This window comes from Nyctibius grandis, chromosome Z (assembly GCF_013368605.1).
Source record: "Nyctibius grandis isolate bNycGra1 chromosome Z, bNycGra1.pri, whole genome shotgun sequence".
In the NCBI taxonomy this organism is placed as follows: Eukaryota; Metazoa; Chordata; class Aves; order Nyctibiiformes; family Nyctibiidae; genus Nyctibius; species Nyctibius grandis.
The window spans coordinates 47,473,361-47,495,281 of NC_090695.1; the positions used below are offsets into that span (position 1 = coordinate 47,473,361).

Here is a 21,921-nt window from a genome sequence, read left to right on the forward strand (position 1 = left end):
GAGAATAGATAAGAGTTAGCACCTCATGTCTACTTCCTCACTAACTGAAAGATGCAACAGCCAGTTGCATCATTCAGATAATGATGTTAGTCATTAAACAGTGCCAGAAGAAACATCTTGGCAACTGATGAAATGTTCAGCCTTCAACAAATCTCTACAAAATTTGAGTGGCAGGAAAGTATTTCTGAGGCCTATTGTTATGCTGTGCCATATCAATGAGGTACTTACTTACACTACCAACACAATGAAGGCACAGGGTGAAGTAATTAGATTATATACCAATACCTATGTATTAATTACGAAAAAAAAAAATCAAAATACTGTCTTGAAATGACACGAGATAATGCATGTTCAAGATGAAGACTTCATAAAGAATAGAACGCACTTAACAGAGATACAACATGTCAGAAGTAAACTGAATCCCAGGCTACATGTACAATAAGCATCCCTTTTAATAAAAAGGAACTTTTGTCTTCAGTACAGTATACAGAGTGACAGAGCTGCCCGGTCCTCCAGACAATTATGAAATAGTTTTCCTTCAGCTACAGCAATTGAGAACTCAGCAGCAGGAGAGCTGGCTCTACTCTACACACGGCAGATGCAATTTTTTTTCTGTACCCTAGATGTTCATCAGAAAAAAGCTACATGATCAGATAGCCTAAGTATCTAGGCTAGGTAGCCTTCTTTTATGCTATTCACCTGCATCGTATTTATAAATGTACAGTCATAAGCAGAAATGCAAAAATCCTTCTTTCTGTGTGTTTACAGGTTGAGTTTAAGAAAGTTAGTCCCTTTTCCATTTTTGAAGACAACACCTAAACAGCTGTATGGTTGTCATTCATCCCCATGCCTGAGTTTTGCAATAATGCAGTACAAGCTTGCCATCACTTCCAAAACACTGCAAGAAAAAAAAAAACAAAAAACAACAAATCAAGAACCATTAGATTATTCATGGGCTAGTACATACATGAAGCAAAACAACAACCCCCACCTCCCCGCCCCAATAACTCTAACATGGAATACTGTTACTGATAACAAAGCTCTCCATCATAATGGGAGGCATGACAACATACTGCGTGTGAAGGAATGCATTTCCAGAGATTCCATTAAGTCATGTCTCTTTAAATAATATTCGTACAGATCTGTGAGTATCAAGTACATTACACTACATGCAAGGTACTACCAGCATACCTAGGGGCAGTAATAGATTTCACATGCCAGAAGTGTACTAACAAATTCTGCTAAGCACATTTGGAAAGGATATTTAAGATGAAAGTCACCTCATAGAGGGTCCCAACTTCTTGGTCTGGAGATGGAGCAAAAGACTGGTTTACATATATGAACTGCAAGAAAAGAAAACAGAAGACGGAGATCTGCCATAGATCTCATAAGCCGTAGATCACATAGAAGAAACATTCTGCAGCCAGAAGTGGGTAAATCTGTTCACCATTTATTTTATAATCTTTACAGTGGACACCAAAATACCACAAATTAGTATTTTCACTTCAGTATGGAGGGGCAACGTGACTTCCAGGAGTCATCTTTGACTGGCCAAACAGGCCAAGCAAGCACACTGACTGCCTTCTCCTGCAAGCTGACCCATTAGTCTCCCATACAGAAGCACAAAGTGTACTCACTGATTTAGTTCTTACCCTTATTTCAAGTATCCAAACCATTCCCGCTATTTCAAATTTGCTCAGTTAGAGCAGCAGTCACAGAAATTAAAATTATTTTGTTCTTTTTTGAAGTCATCCGTCTCAATTCCTGCTCTAAGTGTATATATGCATATAGTAGCTAGTTCATAATGTCAAAGAGGACTTTGGGATCTGCAGCGTGAGATGGCACTGTGTACGAGGGTATCATGTGCTTCTAAAGAACAGTTATGAAATTCCTACGGCTTTGTTCCTGAAGTATAGCCTTAAGCTTAAACCACACTAGAAGACTCCATGCTCCTGTATTTTTTTCCAGAGAAAATGAGATGGCAGTTAATGAATTAAACTGTTAAGAAAATCCACGAACAGTAAATACCTGAACTACTGCTCTTCTTTGAGATATTAGGCCTTGGGAAAAGAAACCCTTCATGATTTCCAGGCAAAAGAGATGGCTAGTGAAACCACTTACAGCTATATGCTTAAATAAGAGCCTCCAGACCAAGAACAGAGTGATTTAATCTACACTTTAGCTACACATTTGACTATTTTAATGAGTCTAGCTTTAACGTTATATCTTAAATGAAAACTTTGAAGTGTATGGATCTTAAGAGTTAGTACGATCATATTTCTGAATCCGTTCCAGCTCTTCCAATGTTATCAGGCAGCCACTTGGGCTTCACAGCAAGGAACACATAAACAGTAGTGGTAATGTGCTGCCAAACCCTGAACATTTGAAGCTACTCGTTTTAAAAGATAAATCAGTCCTATGGCAGCAATTAAACTGTTTGAGATGTAAGTTTTGAAGGAAACTGACACCAATATTCAGAAAGTCAACCCCAAACACTTTAGACTTTTTCCCAAATACTCCTTCTGCATGACCGACTCCTGCAGTTACACTGTGCATATGAGCTCATCACTGGAACACATCGCTGCCCAACATGCACAGAGCTCTACGCATCAGCATCTGACAAGAAGAAATGGAGACACTGGAAAAAGCCCACACGCTGGAGCTGAGCACCCGAGCACATCCAAACCGCACCCCTACAGCTCATATCGACGTTATGCTACGGTGTCTACTTTGAAGAGTTTTACTGGCGCCGAGTTTCCCGCTAAAACCCGTAGCCCACATTCAAACAGTCCCCCCCCGCAAGGCACGACAGCTCGGACGCCCAGCAAGCGCAGCTCCCTGCCGCGGCTGGCTGCCGGCCTCCCACCGCGCCGCGCATGGCACGCCGGCCCCTACCAGCTGCTCGGAGGCCATCAGCTTGAGGAACTTCTTGATGAAGTCAACGAGGCCCTGGACGGTCCGGGTGCGCTCCACAGCCCACTTCTTGGTCTTCATGATGGGGGTGTCGCCCACGGCCTTCAGCAGGATGTCAACTGAGGGGCAGGGCCGCGCGTTAACGCCGCGGGCCCGCCCCCCGCCCCCTCATTGGCCGGAACCACCCGCTCCCACCGCTGACTGGACAGCGCGCCTGCCCGTCACCGCACAAGCCCGTCCCGCCCTCCTCCCCCCTGCTCCGCCGGAGACTTCTCGCCCCATTACTTTTCTTTTTCGTGTCGCCGGCGGGCTCCTCGGTGCCCGGCGAGCCGGCAGGAGGGGGGGCCGGGTCGGTCGCCCCCGCTGCAGCTCCGTCTTCCGGGGCTTCCTCCCCACCCTCGCTTCGGCTCTCGCTCTGAGGCGAGACAAGCGGCTGCTGCTCCTCCGCTTCCGCCATGCTGCTCTGCAGACGGCGGAAGTGACGAGAGCGAGGCCCCTCCGCCAGGCCTTTTCTCCCTTGCGGGACACCGCCTTCCCCTCAGGTGACGGGGAGGGGCGCGTCACGTGCAGTAGTCAGCAGTTCCGCCGCCGAGGGCTGCGGGTCGCTGCGGACGTGGTGCGTGCGACCCGCTGCCGCTGCCCCGAGAGCGGGCGGGAAGGGCGGGGAGGAGGAGCGAGAGCGAGAGCGAGAGCGAGCTCGGCGGCCGCTGCCGCCGCTCCCCCCCGCCCCACCATGATCAAAGCCATCCTCATCTTCAACAACCACGGCAAGCCGCGGCTCTCCAAGTTCTACCAGCGCTATGTACGGGCCGGCCGGGGCTGGGGCGGGGCGGGCGGCCGGGGAAGGGCGGCCGTGCTTCTGAGGAGGCGGGCGTTCCCGCCGTGTACCCCCGGGTTTCCTCGAGAACGGCGGTTCCGGGGTGCGGCTGTGCGGGTGTGGCCCGGTCCTGCCCCGCCGCCCTGCGCAGGTCGTGCCGCCTGCTGCTTGGTGCTTAAGGCGGCAGCGTGGGCCGAGGGCGCGAGGAAGCGAAGGGTGCTGAGACCTCGTGAGAGCTGTCAGTGGGTAAAACGCGATTGCGAAGAAGGCTGTTCTCGCAGCCAGGGTTCTTTTCACTGGAAATTGTCCTTTAGAAGTACTGGAGGTGAGGGATGGGTGTCTCGTTCGGCGGCAAAGTCGATTCTCTGAGCTTATTTGTGGAAGCGCTACTCTAAACTCTGCAGTGCTTTTTAGCCTGACTTTCGACGTCTCTGGTGTGTAGTGCTGCGTGTCCCTGCGCTGTGGCAGAGGTGTTAGAATCGGAAGGATGAGTTTTATGGGACTCATAGGTTCAATAAGCAGAGCCTTTGCCTGTGGAAGCTTTCAGAGTACTATAAAAGTACAGTTGACATGAAGAAGAAATGTAATGAAAGAGAAAAATACATTCTTTTACTGGGAGAAGGCAAGTAGCAAAGCAGCTCTGAAAACGCAGCACAAGCACTTGATCTGAATGAAAAGGAAGTGCAACCACGGGGAATTAAGAAACAACGTGGAAACAGTTGATTTAATTAAAAGATAAGAGATTTTAAGGTAATGTTTTGGTTATGTACTGTATTTTCTAGCAAACAGGGTAAGCTCTGCTTGGGCTGACCTTGGACATTAAAAGACAAGAAAACAACTGACGCTCCCCAGAATTATGTAAATAAAAATTCTTTCTCAGTAGTGCTATTACTTACTTGGATTGGTGGCCACTTCCTTGCAATTCTGGCTACTACAGAAGTCGTATTTAACTTTACTGGAAGGACTGTATCTTACTTTTACATCTCAGAGCAGAAAAGATGACTGTGACACTTCAGGTTTGCACTGTCAGGCTTTTAATTAAAGGACTGTAACTGATACAGGTCATTGCTATGGATAACTGAATTTGATCCCTTCTCCTTAGAAAGGCAATATTGGGAAATTCTAATATATGTTTGTGAACCCGTTTTCTTCTTTCTCGTCAATTCTGGGTTACCAAACAGATGTCTTTCATTTACCATTTCTAATTTAAAAATTGAAATGGAATATTCTCACTGACACATATTGATAAGCATTCACCTTGTATGCATCCCCACTTTCTTCTTGATAACTTCCATTGCAGAGCTACAGTAACTTACTAAAGAAGTTTCTTTCTGTTTCTTTTCCTTTTTTCCTGTCAATGTGGATGTAACAATTAGCTAGGTAAAGACTTTGGAAAGGTATACAAAACTTGCATTAATGTGAAACAGTTAGCTTCCATTCTCATTTTCCATTCAAATGTAACTATCTTTTTGTGTCTTCTGTTACTGTTGTGTAATCAAAGTCCTGAGAGGGAGAAGAAGCAGGGGAAGGAGAGTAGTGAATGGCAGGAGGGTACCAGGTTTTTCTTGTCAACTCCACTCTGCTCTACCACTTTCATAACTGGAATTAGAACAAATCCTCAATGCTTAAAATAGGGCAATATGTCTCTATAAACAGAACACCTTGAAATTTTGAAAACGTTAATAGCAAACAAAATGAAGACATTATGTGATTAAGTGGTTTCCCTAAAGCTTTGTGGTGCACAGAAACAGGTGCAATTGTCTTGATTATCTTTTTGTGTGTGACTTTAATAAGACAGGTTTATTTATGGACTTTTTGAAACTTAGCATACTGTAATATGGGTTGAACCTGTACTGGAGGCAAATGTCAGCTTTTTTTTCTGCAAGTGGAAGCATATCCTGCTCTAGAGAGGTTAATTTGGTCAGATCTGTATTGAGGTATTTGTTTGCTTCATTATACCAAAAACTTATAAAATGTGTGTAACTTTTTTCCCTGATGTGTAGGAGAATGGAATGTTTCTACTGCATAAAATTAAGTTAATAATCTTTTGCAATTAGGTAGCAAAATAATAATTTATTGCAGTTAAATAGGAAGACATGTGCTGTGGTTTTATGTTTCAGAATATAGACCTGTGGTCATAATTTCAAAGTTTAAAAGTTTCTGAACAACTTTATGAATAAAGGCAGATTTTGAAAACAAAAGTTATTTTAAACACTCAGTATCTCAGTTTCTTAAGGAAAAAAGGCACACTGTCTCTTTCCTGCTACCATAGAAAATAGGAGGTAAGTAACTGAGAGAACTGCAGCGGAGTAACGTGGGCACGATTAAAGAAACATAAGGAGAGGAACCTGCACTTCCTTGTTCTGTGTTTTATGGAGCAATTTACTTCTGGAGCTTTTTGGTGATGTCTTTGTGGATTCTAGAGGTTGTTTGTAAAATAACACATGAATTGAAGGTGATGAATGCAAACCACACCAATGCCAGGCTTTGTTTGCTTGTCAGTCGTGCAGGGTACTGCACTGTTCTAGCTGAAATCACTTTCTAGATAGATGGCATCAGTTTTGCTTGGAGTTTTTGTTCATGTAATGGTTTAAAATGCGATTACGTGCTTGGGCAGGGATAGGGACTATCTGTGCTGGATAACTTTAGGGTTCTGTGCTGTAAACCGAATGCAGGATTTTAGGAATTGTGCCTAAATTTGTTCACTATGGAAATAGAGACTTGTTAAAAATGAGTCCACTCTTACAGAAGGGTAGCAAAAGCAAGTGTGCAGGAATGATGGAGTTGCAGTGGGGACTCAGGAAGAGTTAAGCAAATTCAAACTCGGAAGTGATGTTTTTGCTTTGCTGGAAGGAAAGTTAGTGGCTTAGGAGACACTGTTGCTCATGATGTCATTATATTTTAAGCTATTTCTGAAAGACATAGGTATTATGGGATTTTTAGCTTCCCCATCCCCTTCAAGCTTTTGAGACTTTGTTTTCCCCTCTGTTCATTGGTGAAAGTAGTTTCAAAGCATGTCTGTAGCTGTTCAGGCTACGGTGGAGATATAAAAAATTCAGAATACTTGGGAAGACATCCTGGTTACTTGGATAAACGATTTTTAGATTTTTTTTTTTAGAAGTTTCTTAAAAACAATCACTTTTTTCACAGTAATGTATTATTCTGCGACTTGTAAAAATGTCTTTTTGTGTTGAAAGACAGCTTGTTACTTGGCAGATTTAAGACTTCAGAAGTAGAGAGTTGGAGGGTGCTGATACACTTTGTGTTCTATTTATTAGCTGTGTGTGCTGCACATGGATGAATTAACAATGTTAGCTTCATAGCAAAATATGTTTTCTTTCATAGAGTGAAGATACGCAGCAACAAATTATCAGAGAAACTTTCCATTTAGTATCGAAACGTGATGAAAATGTCTGTAATTTCCTAGAAGGAGGATTGTAAGTATCAAGTTTGAAATAAATGCTCAATGCTTACTGTCTAGCAAATATTATTACTGCTGATTGTAATGTAACTTTTTACAGTTGTAATGTAAATGCCATGTCACTTGAGATATTTTAATACACAAAGAATAACATGTTGCACCAGGTATAAGTATTCTTTACTGACTGAAGTATACATATATATATATGTATCAGAATGAGTTAGGCAATAAAACTAATTTTTTCTAGTGCTGTAACAGACACAGTGTCATATCTAGTGCTATAATTGTTTCAGGCAGAAGATGGAGAAGAAGCAGGCAGATGATACCTAACCAGTTTCCTTATAATCAAGCTAAAGATTTCTGGTCTTCTTTGAAGAGACATCAGTATTTGCCATACCCATTGAGAAAATTAAAATATTTTGTAGCTGGTGGTTTGGCTTGAGCTCCTAAAATCTGAGTGGACAGCCTCTGATAGTAGGATTCCTCAGCCTTTTTATCAGGGTTCAGTCTTGCTATATAAACTAGGAAGAAAAAAATAGGTTTTAAATGTGCTAACTAACGCAGTTTCAACCAAGATTTTTTATTAACGTAGGTAGAGCAAGGTAGGAAGAAAGCCAGAGTTACGTCTCCTGTCTCTAGAACACGTGCACAAAATATTCTTTCTTGAATCACCTTGGTTGTTTTTTTAATGTGGTCTTGCTTTACCTGAAGAGAAGAAATTCTGAAATGGAAAAGTTTTTATTTTGAGATATTAGTCATCAAGAGTAAATAGTTACAAAGCCACCTTCTAGGAAAAGGGATCAGGATTGATGCAGTAAGCTCATGATCTCCAGTCTAAACATAGAGATTGTCATAGCCTGTTAAATATTGTAATTATGGAAATTTCTGATTACTGAAAGTTAGTATGTTAATACCTAAATTTGCTGTGTGCAGAGTCAGTTGAATGCTTAGCTGTACCGTGTCAGCTGTAATATCTTTTTCCTGATCACAATGATTCCTGTTTTTTTTTATTGTATTATTTTTTAAGTTAAAATTGGTCTCTTCCAACTACTTAACTGGTGATTCTGTCGTTAGGTTCTTGAAGATGATTTCAAGCTGGAAACGTTCTGGCTTGAATTCTGTGAGTGAAAGACAGAAGCCATTTGGAGCCTTTTAAAAAACTCACAGCTCTGCAACAAAAAGAAACTATGTCAGGGGACACAATTCTGGTTTCCCTCCTGCTGCTCAATTCTGGAGTTACCATTTCAATATATTTCTTTCAGCTTGGGTTTTTTTTTTTTCAGGACAGGGGTCACTTCATAGTTTGCAGTTTGTGCAAAGGCCTGAACAGTTTATATATACTAACTCTGTTTACTGAAGTATTTGAAAGAATTGGCTAACTAAAGCACAAAAGAGAAAACTTTAGTTGCCATTACTTTCCACTTTCACATTTGTTTATAGCATTTTTGTGTGATACTTATATGTAGTTCCTGCTCTTCAGGAACAAAGGGTTCCCCCTTCCCCTACCCAAGCATTAATGCAAAGCAATGTGCTTAAGCAAAAGTGACCTAAAAGATTTCTTGTTCTTTTTATTTATTTATATATTCTCTCCCTCTGATAAAGGCAAAAGCTAAAGGGATGAGTTACAACACACCAAACAGGGGATTCAGTTCTGGTACAGAATTAAGGGAGAATTATGATGTTCATAGCCGTGTAGGTTCAGGCTACAAAATATTTTCATTTCTATTTGAGCGGGCCTCCTACTGCTCAAAGCAAATGGTAATGATCTGAAGAACATCTCTTCTTATGATTTATTTACCTTCTTTGGGAAGGCTGTAGTAGAAGAGTGGAAGGAAATACCTATTCTCTTCTTGTTCAGTAACTTGATGATTAGTGAGTCCATAAAAATTTAATTGCTTCTGTGACTTTAACATTGCACCACAAACTCTTGGTTGTAGTACAGTCTTATTTGTCAAGATACCAGAATTTTGTAACGCAAGAGTGTTATGTGTTCTTGGTTATTAAGTAGCCCATAAACCTGATTGAAGGTTTTTTCTGTAATCCAAATGCCAGTCTGCATTATAGTTTTCTTTTTCTGTTGATGCTCCCCTGAGAAGGGCAGGGAAGGATTCATAAGCATACACTCTGTTAATCTGTAAAGCAGATTAAGCCCTGTACAGTGGCCACTAGTGTGTAATGGAAGTACATTTAATATCCATTTTTTGATGTAACTGCATGATCTGTTTGAATTGATTATAATAAAAAGATGCGTAGTATTATTATCCATATGGATAACAATAACAGTGCTTGTGTGGTAGATGTAACTTGTGCTGTCTTGGTGCTTAGCATTCTTCCATTGTAATTATATCACAGAATAAAAGTTCTGATATAGTTGGATTTGGGAAAGCTCCAGCCAGCCATTAACAATAGGCCTCCTATTAACTGAAATAACTGTGAGGATTTGCTCAGCTTATCCTGAGATGCTAACTAAGCTTTCATGTTTTCTTTCCTGTTTAGATTAATAGGTGGATCTGATAATAAACTAATTTACCGACACTATGCCACCTTGTATTTTGTCTTCTGTGTGGATTCTTCGGAAAGTGAGCTTGGCATTTTAGACCTCATACAAGTAAGTTATTTTACTGCTTTGTTTTTTTAATAAGTGTAATTCTACTTCTAAGTACCTTAGAACTTCAGTATTTAGCTGTGTATTTTTCTGTTAATGCTTGGAAGTGATGTTGGCTTTCATAGTGTGAACACAACCAAAGTGCTGAGTATTACTTTTAGAATGTTCACAGTTTTCTGGACTGTCTTTGAAAAACTTATTTCCTGAGTTGATGAGAAAGTAAGCAAACAGTTTATTTGGAACCTACTGAACAATCAGCAGCTGTTTTTTACTGCACCTTTTCAAGGCCTTGTTTTGGCTGCAGCTAAAAATGATGCAGTTCAAACATATGCTAGACAAGTTTAGATTATGAGAACCTTGATGTATAAAGCTCTGTGTGTGTGTGTATAGACACACACAGACACATAATGTGTGTGTATATATATGTACTCACTGCAAATATAATAGATTAACACATCCAAAACCTCTTTGGATGAAACTTTCCTTGTGGCTTATGAGCTTTTGGTCAGATATACCTTAAAAAATGAGTGCAAATGCTGTCCTAGACATGTGTTCTGCAGTGGAGGGGTGGGTGGGGAGAGGTGAGGAGAAAGAGAGCCGGTACAGGTTCTTTCTGGATCTCAATAAGAAAGGCTCGACAACAAAATGACTTAATAAGATGACTGTTTAATAAAACAGAATAAGACGAGGAACGTACATAGTAAATCTTACACCCCTTCAGATGCTGGGCATCCCGTTTTCATGCAGCATCCAGTGGAGCCCAGGTGGATTTTCCCACAGTGCACTGTGGAGAGCAGCACCTGTCCAGGGAGACCAGGTCTCCCTTTTTCGAACAGTTGTGCTATTATATAATTTCCTCACCAGAAGACAACTCTGTTCCTAAAGGGTGTTGTCATGAGAAATTCTTGCTGCACTTCGAGGTACAGGCAAGGCCATGCAGGTGGTGTAATCACTGGTACCGAGAGGGAGCTGCCTGCAGGCTCCTCTGTTACAGTGAGCTGGCTGAGTTTATCCTGCAGCCAAGGAATTCGTGCAGCACAGCACAGGTCTGTGCCTACTCAGCTTAAGTGTTATGTGGATCACTAACTCCTAAACATGCAATGGTCTCTTGGTCAGGATCAATACGTTCCACTCCTTGATACACCTACAGTTTACCTTTCCCAAAGACATTGTAAGTTATAGATTACATTAATAAGATGCAAGCTTCTCAGGCTAAATAGAGCAGACACAGCCTGTTCAAGATCAGCAACTCCTCAAATATAATGTCTTCTGCAAGGCTCCCAATCATACATTATGTATGATTTAAAGTGTTAAATATGTCTGTATCAACTCAGCAACAAAAATCATGTCTGGTAATAGGAACTCTTGTCAAGAGAACTGTGACTACAACAGTGATTTCTCAACTTAAAGTTCGCACATAAACAATTTCACTGACGATTGTTAGTATAGTCAGATGTGGCAAAAAATAGTTTCACATCATGAAATCTTGTATGTCATTACATAAAATGGGTCTCAGATATATGCATATGTATGATTCACTTACTGTTAAGCCTTTCAAAAGCTTGCACATCAAAAGAATTGATTATATAAGTAAAATCTGTGGTCTCCTGAGACACAGGCCTGTATCTATTGATTATTTCACTGCAGAAAGCACTGTGAGCCTTTGCCTTACAATTCCCTGCAGACCTTTCTTGGAGCTGGATAGATTGTCGTAGTCACTAGTGTTCAGAACAGCTCTTCAGTGTTTGGTGCTCTTCTTGACAGTAGATCCAAATCGTCTTTCCAAGCGGCTGTGTGGGCAGCAGGGAAGAAACTCTTTCTTCTAGATCTTATATCATCTTTGTTCATAGAAATATCCTGCAATATCTGAACAACGCAAGTAACTGAGTGAGGTGTGCAATGAACTTACTTGTTCTTAGCAGCTTGTTGTACACTGTTGCTTAGTTGCTTGTTACTTAGTGTGTTTTCTTACTTGGAAGTGCTAAAATATTTATGAACTGAGAAAAGAAGCATGTTAATATTTCATGTGACTTAGGGTTGTTTTTCAGACAAAGTGGATATTATAAATATCTTGTGTTTAATCAGATAGTAAGGATAGGATCTAGGTCAATCAGTCTGACCTATTATATTTTGCTGGGCCACTATGCAAGTTCAACTAAGATTTTATTCATTATGGTATATTAAAAATGTCACATCAGTAGTTTTCAGTTATTTCCAGTTACACAATGTAACCTAAATTTTATTTCAACGTGTTGAAGCAAATAGCTTGAGCTTACTACTACCTATATTTGTATAGCCCTCAAAGTCTCTGAATTGTGGAGATCTTAAACTTTTCTCTAATTAGTGTTCCTTCTTGTGCCAGAAGTATTTTGATGGATTTCAATCTCTCAATCTTTATATTTCACATCTTTTCCATTATGCCCCGGTGTTTAATTGCATGCCAGTGTAATTCCTTGAAGGAAACAGGAATAATATAAATGCTATTTCTATTTATAGAAATACTTTACTTTTTTTCTGACCTGTATAATTTTATTTATAAATGCAGTCTCACCACAGTATCTGCAGCTGTTCAGTATTCCCAGTTCTCTAGATTATTGTGAGTCAACCATTTGATTATAGTAGAAAGTATACAGAGATTAATTAAACATTTTTAATTTCCAGTCTGAGTCACAAGAAGGATCTGTTTAATCCTCTTAGCAATAGCAATCAGAATTAAATGTACCTTACACTGGAAAAGCACCCTCAGAAAGTTTGTTATTACATCTCAATCCCACGTGCAACGCAGGCTGGTGATATATACACATACACATCTACTCAAGCAAATGAGCTTTGTCTGTTTTTTGTTCAGAAGTGTTGAACCATTTTCATACATCTTTGTTTACTATAGTTCAGAGACAACACAGGTAAGAGTAAGCCATCTGGAGTTTCTTACACATCATACAGATACTGAATTGTTTAAATAAGTTGTTTTGTAGAGGGCCAGTTTACGATCTCATGAAAATAAACTGGTGAAATGAACCTGGAACTCAGTCTAGCACTTAAGAATTTTCTGTCTTGTAAACTGAATATATGTGCAGTAGTTTAGATTGCTATATGGCAGTCTGCAGTTCTTTTCAGCATAAAGTTTTGTTGTAGTACTTAAGATACTTCTGTGAAGGCCACTTACATCACCATTAGGACAGAGCTGTTTCACAGGTAAGTCTTCTTGGCTCAGGCTTAATAAATGCACTACATGTGTTACAAGTCATAGACTCTGCTTCAGATTTTATACTGTGTTCAAATTAGGTGTGTTGGAACACCTCAGGCAAATTCATACTGTTAATTGTTGTCCATTTTCTTTTTTTTAGTGCAAACATAAGATTCTGTTTATTGTTTTTGATTAATTGGATGTGAGATAGGTCAGCATCTGCGCTATGCTTGGGAGGTTTTGCAGTCTTTTGAATTCAGTGTAAATTATGTCGCGAGTTGTAGCTGTTTCAGACTCTTCTTAGCTTGTGAAGTGTAAGTTTATAGTGCATGGAAATAAAGTAAGTAAGAAAATATAACTAGCTGTAGACTGCCATGAGGAAGAATTGAGGGACATTTACGATGGTACCTAATTATCTTATGGACCTAAAAGCCTATGTCAAGTCTAAGCATTTTTTAGGATTTTAACCCATTGCTGTACTTCCAAGACATGTTGACTCAGTAAAGCAGCTGAATCTGTGACATCAGTCTTCCGTGAAAAATTGTATATAGCCTTGCAAGATAGTGTTGTTCAGTAAGATGCATAAGGGAAATGCAGTGCAGTTCATGAAAGATGTTTTTCTCAGTTCTTAAATCATCCTGACCAGAGATGCTTTTTTATCTTAATTAAATGAAAAAGAAAGGGAGACACATATGACTGGATACCTATTTTGGCAGAAAAATCCCTAACTAGTTCTCAGTTAACACTGTTAGTTTATTTTAGAGTTGATGGAAAGTAAAGGGCGGGACTTAAGAACAAAAAGAACATTTTTGACCTAAAAAGCCTTATTGGTAATGAATTAAGTCTATTGGTAGGTCTGCTTGAAAGATCTGACACGCTTCTGTTTTGACTGATCAGCAGGACTTGTACAGTCTTTCCCTTACACTGTAATCTTGGCATTCTCTGTATAATCTATGAGTAGTTTAAAAAAAAGTATTGAAACAAAACTGGGATGTCAGTGTAAGTGTGGTAAAATGCAGCAGCTGCTCCAAGGATTTCCCAGTTAGGCTGTGGAAACACTGTAGTTGATTTCATACGCTTGCAATGATACATTGAACGATGGCTTATTAAATGTCACTCTTAAAGCAGAAGAGAAACCAGTCTTGTGTATGGAGAACTGGCTATATGATCAGACTATTATGTTCTAAACTATTTGGAGTCTCAAGTAACATTTGAACAGTTAAAAGCAGTGAAGGATAGGACTCTCCATGGGCAGATTGAATTAATTCTGTCTTAAGGTTTACCATTCCTGTTTAGCCTAGGAAGAAGGATGGGATATTCTCGATATGAGTTACTCCTGTTGTTTTTACTTCATTTTTTGTACCTGCTTTTGTTAGTATTTGACATTGTCTAGCATCAGATGCATTTAATTGATTAGGTGTTCTGAGTTTTCTGCTTGCCTTTCTGAGTTTTCTGCTTGCCTTGTTATCTTCCCAATAATAATGTATGTTTTATTCCTTTGTTGTCTTATTTGCCGAACTAAAAAGTGAGCTTTTCATGGTAAAGGTGGTGTTCTTGTTTTGACATGTTGCTGAGTATAGGGAGCTCCTGACTTCTATGTATCCAATAACAATTTGGTATTTTGGTTCATATACTTTACTCTCCAGGTGTGTATCTGGCTTTATTAAAGCATATTTACTACAAAAGAAAGGTGTGGGTTTTAAAATTTTTTTTTTTTTTTTTTCAGTTTATTTGCATGGAGGTGTGCGTGGGTTTTTCTTTGAACTGTATAAGATAATGATTTCAAAAATGAAGCACAAGGGGGAGCTAGTAATTCATTGTGCATGCATCCTTATTTTCCTGCTGTTTGACTCATTTATTTATGTTTCTTCTCCAATAACATCACAAGGTGCATTTGAACTGATACATGGGGTGTGTGTGTGTCCCAGAACAATTAGTGTGTTTTCTCTTCTGGTTATTTTGATCTACAAGTCTGCAACATCTGAAATAGTTACTGAAGTACTTAAATTCTAGCACTGCTTGCCATAGCGTGCAATTCATTTGACTCTCAGCTGAAATTATGATGAAAGTGTGCCTAATTTTATTTACCATATTGATTATTTGAAGGTGTCTTAAAGTAGGTGAAGGAATGTTACTGTAAAAAAATCTAGTTTACCTGTAGACTAATGCTTTTAAAGACCAGATATTTGTAACAGATGTATACCTTGTTAGTGCTGGTGTTACTCTGAGTGATTTCTCCATCATGAATGGAAAGTAGAGGAAGTTTCCAGAGTTTCCATGAGAATCCTTAGCCAGTGAAAAATCTCTTTGAAGAATACTCAATGCAAGCTGATTTCCCTTAGACTAAAAAAATGTTTAGTGTGCATTACTGGTCATGCATTGCAAGCAGAGATCTGTGAGTTCATTCAGCATGTGGTGTTGTCACTGTGTAGTGGGTAAAGGTTTAAAAGTGACCATTGTAACTGTGAATCGAGTGGTGTTGTAGCAAAAGCCCGAGTTACTGGAAGAAGGTCACAAAAATAAAACTTCTGTGTTGTTGATGTGTGGGCATACATGCTGCTATTAAATACTCATATCTGTGGGGGCCTTTTCTGAGGATTTTTGAGTTGTTTTTTTTTTTAACGCGTTCCTTTGTTTTCCAAGGAACTAGGTGGTTGTCAAAGTCAGAGTCTGTAAATTCATGTGCCAACTTGGTGATGTATATGAGGAATATTTTCTTTCAAAAATAGTGTCAGACTGTTAGCTCTGTCAAACTGTTAACTAAAACCTTTGGATAAAGGTTAAGTTTATACTCTATTTCCAATCTTATTCCTGCAGCTAATATCAAACAGCACTGTCCTTGTAACCACATTCTCCTAAGGTACAAGGAAAGTAAGATCACATCTCTGGTCATTTGTCTTGCTGCACATAGTTGTGAACTGTGTAGTTTGTTCTGCTTAACATGTAAGGTTGTTTGTTTGCTCGCCTCCGTTCTTTATAGAAGAGTGTTGTTATCACAACAAATTAATAGCTACTTGAAGAAAAATAAATTCTGCTTCGCTTAGCTTCACTATAACTTGAGAGAAGCGCATTCATTTACTTGGCTGCTGTCAGTGAACCTTACTGTCTTGAGTCTGCCTGTGAAAATGCTCTGTGTTCCTAGTTTAAGTTATGAATTGATATTTTCGTATTGAAGAATAATTCTTGTTCTAAATGCATGGAACATCAGTTAGATGTAGTTTGACTTTAAAATGGAGAATGATAATAGTAGTAATAGCAATAGCAGAGTGTGATCCTTTTCTCTTTTATAGTGTAAGCAGAATCTGAGACCGAGGATTCAGATGTAAAAGTAGTCTTTCTTGACGTGCAAGGTACACAACATGGAAATGGCTGATGTCGAATAGACCTGTTTCTCTGGGTCTGTAGACATAAATATGTATCTGTAGAAGCAGGCCTTTTATCCACTTTATTTTTGTCAGCAGAACATGGCTTCTCATTCCTGTTTCTCTATGCCTAGCCAGGTTGAAATCTGGTTCTCAAAGACTAAGATGGGATTAATAAACTATATTGAAAGTTTATTGATTAATAAACTGTGATTGAAAAGAGAGAGAATCAAAACCAGATATTTAACTTCTTCCATGTTACTGCTTTAGGGTTTGAGTTTAGAATTGCAAAAAAAAAATGACATGCAATGGCAATTTAATAAATAATATTAAAAGTATATTGTGACAAAACAGCCTTGAAACATATAAAACTGAGATTAAAATTTCCCACAAGTTTCAGCTTATTTACTAGTCATTAATAAATGATCTGTAAATTGTTATGGAAATTCTTTTTAATTTTGAGGACCTTAAGCTCTCAAACTCAGGTGTATGTTTAACTTAGAGATTTTGATACATCTCATCAAAGTCTATGCATAAATGGAACTGTGCTTATACCTCTCTAAGACTGGAGTCTTTGTCAGCACTCACCACAAGCACATGGTCGTTGGCATTCAGGAGCTTCGGGAGTGCAAGTACAATCATCTTTTCATTGTCTGGCCTAGCTGGGGGCTGGGATGCTCTTAGTGTCTCAAAACTGGCTAACATGGGTACTGAGGAATCTGTTACAGAAGTACCCAGAGCAGAGTAACGTACAATCCATATCTGGCAGAGATCATCGGTGGCTGGACTTTAGTAGCTGCTTGGATTTTTCTGCTTTGTGCACTTAACATTCTAGATTCAGGGAGGGGTTATTTGCCTGGGTACAAACTGCTGGACTTATTCTAAGTTTATGTGGTGGTATGCCTGACAGGATCAGCAGGTGTGATATTAAGATAACCTGCCTTTTTCTTTGGCCCGTCCTGAATTCAGCAGATCTAAACCAGGTGAAAGCTGCTGTTTGCTGGAAGCTGTAATGCTGATGAACTTGCATGATGCTGACAGTTTGCATTGCACATGTGTCTCTGTGTGGCAAAGTTAACAGTAGTCTGGTTAACTGGGAGATGCCTGCAATGTAGTAATTGTTAATAATAATAATGAAAAAACTAGCTGATTTTTGGTTAATAATTGTGTTCTAATGAAATGGGAACACTTTGAATCACAGCTGAGAAAATTGTAGCATAGATGATGATACTGTTTTTTCAAGATGTGACTGTTCTTTAAAACTGTGTGACTTTTAGCAGAGTTGTAACATAAACTGACTTGTGCATACAGTTTTGCCCTCTACAAATAACATACTGTTGACATAATAATGTTAACCACATAATTTCTATAGATGCTTTTAATGCCTTAAAAGCTGTCCAGTGTTTATTTTCTGTATCTGCTTTTGTTAAACCTCACACCTAATGAAACTATTGAGTTTCAGTTAAAGCTTGATCTCTGACTGTTTTTTATCTCTTTGCAGGTATTTGTGGAAACCCTAGACAAATGTTTTGAAAATGTCTGTGAACTGGATTTAATTTTCCATGTAGACAAGGTACTGTAATGAGCTCCTGTAATATTTCTTGTCAAGTAAAATGTTTGGTTCAACTGATACTTGGTATTAAACTCTGCAGTGATTCTACTTTCATTGTCAGGGAAATCTAGACAGTTTCTATCAACATACTATTTTTTGGACTTGAAAGCTATGGTGGAACATGTCTTTCTGAGGAAAAATAAAATAATGTGGGAGATTTGCAGAGTGTTATTGAACATATAATTGTCAAATTGGAGACATCTGAATATTCTCAGAGTAGGACTCGGTTTCAAGAAATAATTTGTTCTGTTTTCTTTATGGTTAGGTGTTGTATTACTCGGAACTGAAATTGTTCTGCGGTTTTCCAGTTAAGGCTGGCAGTTTCTTTTCAGATGCTATGGTCTTGTGATTTCAATGCTGTGTGGATCTTTCTCTTCTACATCTCAAGCAGGCATTATGTCTTTTTTCAAACATTTCGAAACAATCTTGTTTGAATATTCCCAGCTGTCAGGAACAAGTGTTTTATTTATTAATCCCGTTTTGAGAAATGCTATTGTTTTAGTAATCTTTCATTTAAAAGGACATTGGCACCTCTTGGTGTAATACCTAAAACGGTGAGAATTGAGTACACAGAATTTATTCCTTCACTTGGATTTTTTTGCCTACTATTGCTGCCTGTGTAGTCACCCTTTCTCATCTGTGAACATCTTTTTGCATCAACAGCAAAAAACACGAAAGGAAAATAAGACAAAAATCATTAAAAGTGAACTAAAAATAGTAACAAGTTAAGTATCTGAAATATCCATTTGGGACTGACTCAGTTTGTTTCAAAATCAGGAAGTTCTTTTGGAAGAAGCACTTGTACCTTGACCAGACAGTGAAATTCAAATAACCTTGAGCTGGTGTTTGAACTGATACTGTGCTTATGACAAGTCATTAGGATTTCTAGCCTGTTTGGAACACATTGGCAGTTTCCAAAATGGCAGATTGAAGTACAAAAGAATTTGAGTGGTTTATATATTGGCTTCTGAGCTTAAAAAACCCTGAATACTGCAATCATTTTGTGGAAAGGATTTTGATCTTTATCTTTAGCTCTAGAACACTTTGGCTCCTATGCAATCTAAGCTCTTGCTCTTTAGCATGTTTTGTTAAGTAGCATTCCTTAGCATAAGTAGTCTTTTACAATTTGTAGGAGAAACATCTTTCTAATCAAATGTAGAGAACTTGGGTGCTTCAAAATGTTAAATTTCTTAAAGAATATTTTACTTTGTATGGGATATGAGATGATATTTTCTTGGAAACTATTTGTCAAAGGGAAGCTAAAATTTAAGTGTTTCATATGATTTACTAAAAACCTACATGAGAATCCCATTAAATGTTTAGGCTAGAATTTTCAGGCTCTGAGGGAAGTGTGAACCCTAAATACTAATCAGATGTTTTATCAAAAGTAACCCATTTCCAAAATAAAAGATGAGTACAACCTTGAGTTAAAAATTTTTTGAACATGGCATTAACCAGTGCGGTGATTTTTAATTTGAGCATAATTCAATGAAAGAATACAATACAGAAAGCTGAACTTCTGCAGTAATGCAAGGCTACTACCAGGAGTACGGTAGCATTAGTTGTGAAGTTGTGACTAATCTGATGTCATCTCCACTCTTCCCCCCTCAGTGTAATTGGTTTGTATGACTGACTTTATACCGTAACACAGGATGAAAACATTTGGTTCAGTACAGTTTAAGTTCATTAGTATTCTTATAGATATGTAGGGAAAAAAAAAAGGAATATGCATCTGTGAGAATGAAATTACAGCATTAAATTGTCCTTAAACTGCTGATAAGGTCACCTTGTCAAGAAGCAAAATGCATTGAGTCTTCTGAGTTACTTTCTCTTGTCAGGTATTTGTGGCCTGGCTTGTTAATGGTTTAAAGTGTGTGGTAGGGAAGAACAGCAACTGCTGCTGGATGTTTTGTATAGACAGTCATAGTTATATTGGATACATACACATGGGAGCTGTTTGGGGTGAAACATGTTGAATATTTGCATTTTGAGTAGTCTGGTGTTAAGAAAAGTGAGGATTGACTAATTGATTTGAATGAGAGTTGATCTGTGTCTTCAGTTATTGATGGAGTTGTGGAAGGTGACTTTCTTCCAATCTCCTTGCTAGAACTGCCTAAAAAAACCAAGAAATACCTTTCTTGTGAAAAATGATGTAGGATGTAAAAGAGCTAAACTATGTAAACTCAACAGCTGTTGGCTCTTTAGTAGCATTTTACGTGGCACTTCTATAAGGAAACATATAACTTCATCAGGTAGCCACCATTATACAAGATGCAGTGATGGCTTATAGTAACCTGGAGCCAAGAGAGATTCAAGAATAATATTGGTATAGTACTAGTAATTCATTTGGAGAATGGAATATAGGTGGGAATGAGATAGTGTTTCTTATGTGCTGTAGCAGATGAAGACTTGGGGTGTCAGGGAGTGTAGTTTGTACAAGAGAGAATTACGTTTCTCTTTTACAGGTCAGCTGTATTAAAAACAAACAAACAAACTTGCTATAGCTGGAGCAAAATGTTTTCCAGAGGAGGAGGTTTATTTCAGTCCTGTACTGATTCCTACATGGAGTCCAGGAGTGTAACGCTTTGTGATGGAAAAGATGTCACAGAAGGCTATCATAAGCATCTTTTACAAACTAAAATACTAGAATGCAGTCGGTTAGGGATGTAAGGAAATACTTTTGTTTTTCCACAAGGTTTTGACACCTATTGAAATATCCCTGGGAGTATCATGGTCTCTTCCAACATTTTATTATCTGACCAGAACAGTGAACCCTTCAGAATCAGAATGCAGCTTGAAGACAAGAAAATGTGTTTGCCAAATTTTACTGGGAAAGTTTTTTCTTCATGCGTTCCTTCTCCACATTTGTTAAAGCACGCATTCATGCTTTGAGATAGAGCATGGAACAGAAGCAGGAAGCACTCTTGATTTTTGTAAAAACACCTCAAAATTATTATTACAAAATGGCAATTTCAATTTTTGAAAACTTGATGTTCTTAACAGTCTGATCTCTTTTAGAATATACATGTAAGAGGTGTATTCCATTTCAGTTTACTTAAACACTGTTTTGAATACACTGTTGAAGTGTATTTTGCACTTCATTGCCACTTAATGCTTTTTTAATTCAGAATTTTCTTTTGGTTCTTTAGGAAAATAATTAGTGAAATTTTTAACTAGAAAAAATAGAGAAGATAATGTATTTGTTTATTTAATATGTATTTGCAATGAAAAAGAAAGAAAAAAGTTAATATTAAAAATGTATATCTTGCTACTGCTTATATCTGGGAAAACTCTTGCTAGTACTATTTTATACTTATAGTGTATTTAAGAGAAGGGAGTAAATGGATTACTATATTTACCATAATACCATTGGTGGTAGTCTGATTTCTTTTCATTACAGATTAACAAGTAAAATTAATTGTGTTCTGTTATTTAGAAAATCATCCCTTTAGAAGAAAAAATGGGCAAGACAAAAAAAATGGTTAAACTACTGTGTCAATCCATGCTCTATAAACATTCTTAAACACTGAGTATTAGAATTGTGTATAGCATACTAAAAGTAGGAAAAAATAAAGAGAAAGGTAAGAAACATGATCGAAGGTATGGAACAACTTTCATGGAAGTAGTAGTTAAATATTCAAGATCTTGGAGGCAGAGGAGTAAGAAGTATGTAAAAAAAGATGTTGAAGAGCCTGAAGAAAATGAACAACTGTGTTTCTCAGATATAAAGAACAGTGGAATATCAGATAAAATTTCAGGAAGTATGTTTGAAACAAAGAAAATGTATTTTTCATTATTGATGATTAAATATGGGATGCCATTTTCTGATTTTGTCATAGATACCAAGAGTATTATAAATCGGTTCAGAAGTGAACCAAACCCCCCCAACTCCAGTCCACAGGCGTTTGTTCATGTTTTCAGTATTTTAAAATCATATGCAAAGATGTTAACTGCATGTGCTGTGAATTCATAGTTGAAGGCACATGTCATTAAGTAATGTTCAG

The 21,921-nt window shown here is 38.3% G+C and overlaps 2 protein-coding genes across 4 annotated transcripts in view; one reads left to right on the forward strand and one right to left on the reverse strand.

Moving 5' to 3' along the window:
- Positions 1 to 416: 416 nt before the first annotated feature.
- On the reverse strand, positions 417 to 3,378 carry ATG12 (autophagy related 12). The gene is made up of 4 exons (XM_068423239.1): positions 3,199 to 3,378; positions 2,896 to 3,032; positions 1,281 to 1,343; positions 417 to 898 (listed from the first exon to the last, which is right to left on the reverse strand). The coding sequence occupies exons 1-4, from the start codon at positions 3,368 to 3,370 to the stop codon at positions 839 to 841; spliced, it is 432 nt and encodes a 143-aa protein (XP_068279340.1). The 5' UTR covers positions 3,371 to 3,378; the 3' UTR covers positions 417 to 838.
- Positions 3,379 to 3,468: 90 nt separating this feature from the next.
- AP3S1 (adaptor related protein complex 3 subunit sigma 1) overlaps positions 3,469 to 21,921 on the forward strand; it is a 32,756-nt gene continuing 14,303 nt past the window's right edge. For all 3 annotated transcript variants that reach the window (XM_068422856.1, XM_068422857.1, XM_068422854.1), the window contains exons 1-4: positions 3,469 to 3,715; positions 7,076 to 7,167; positions 9,648 to 9,759; positions 17,807 to 17,878. In XM_068422856.1, coding sequence (XP_068278957.1) covers positions 3,647 to 3,715; positions 7,076 to 7,167; positions 9,648 to 9,759; positions 17,807 to 17,878 — 345 coding nt within the window. In that variant the 5' untranslated portion in view covers positions 3,469 to 3,646. The remainder of the gene's footprint in view (positions 3,716 to 7,075; positions 7,168 to 9,647; positions 9,760 to 17,806; positions 17,879 to 21,921) is intronic.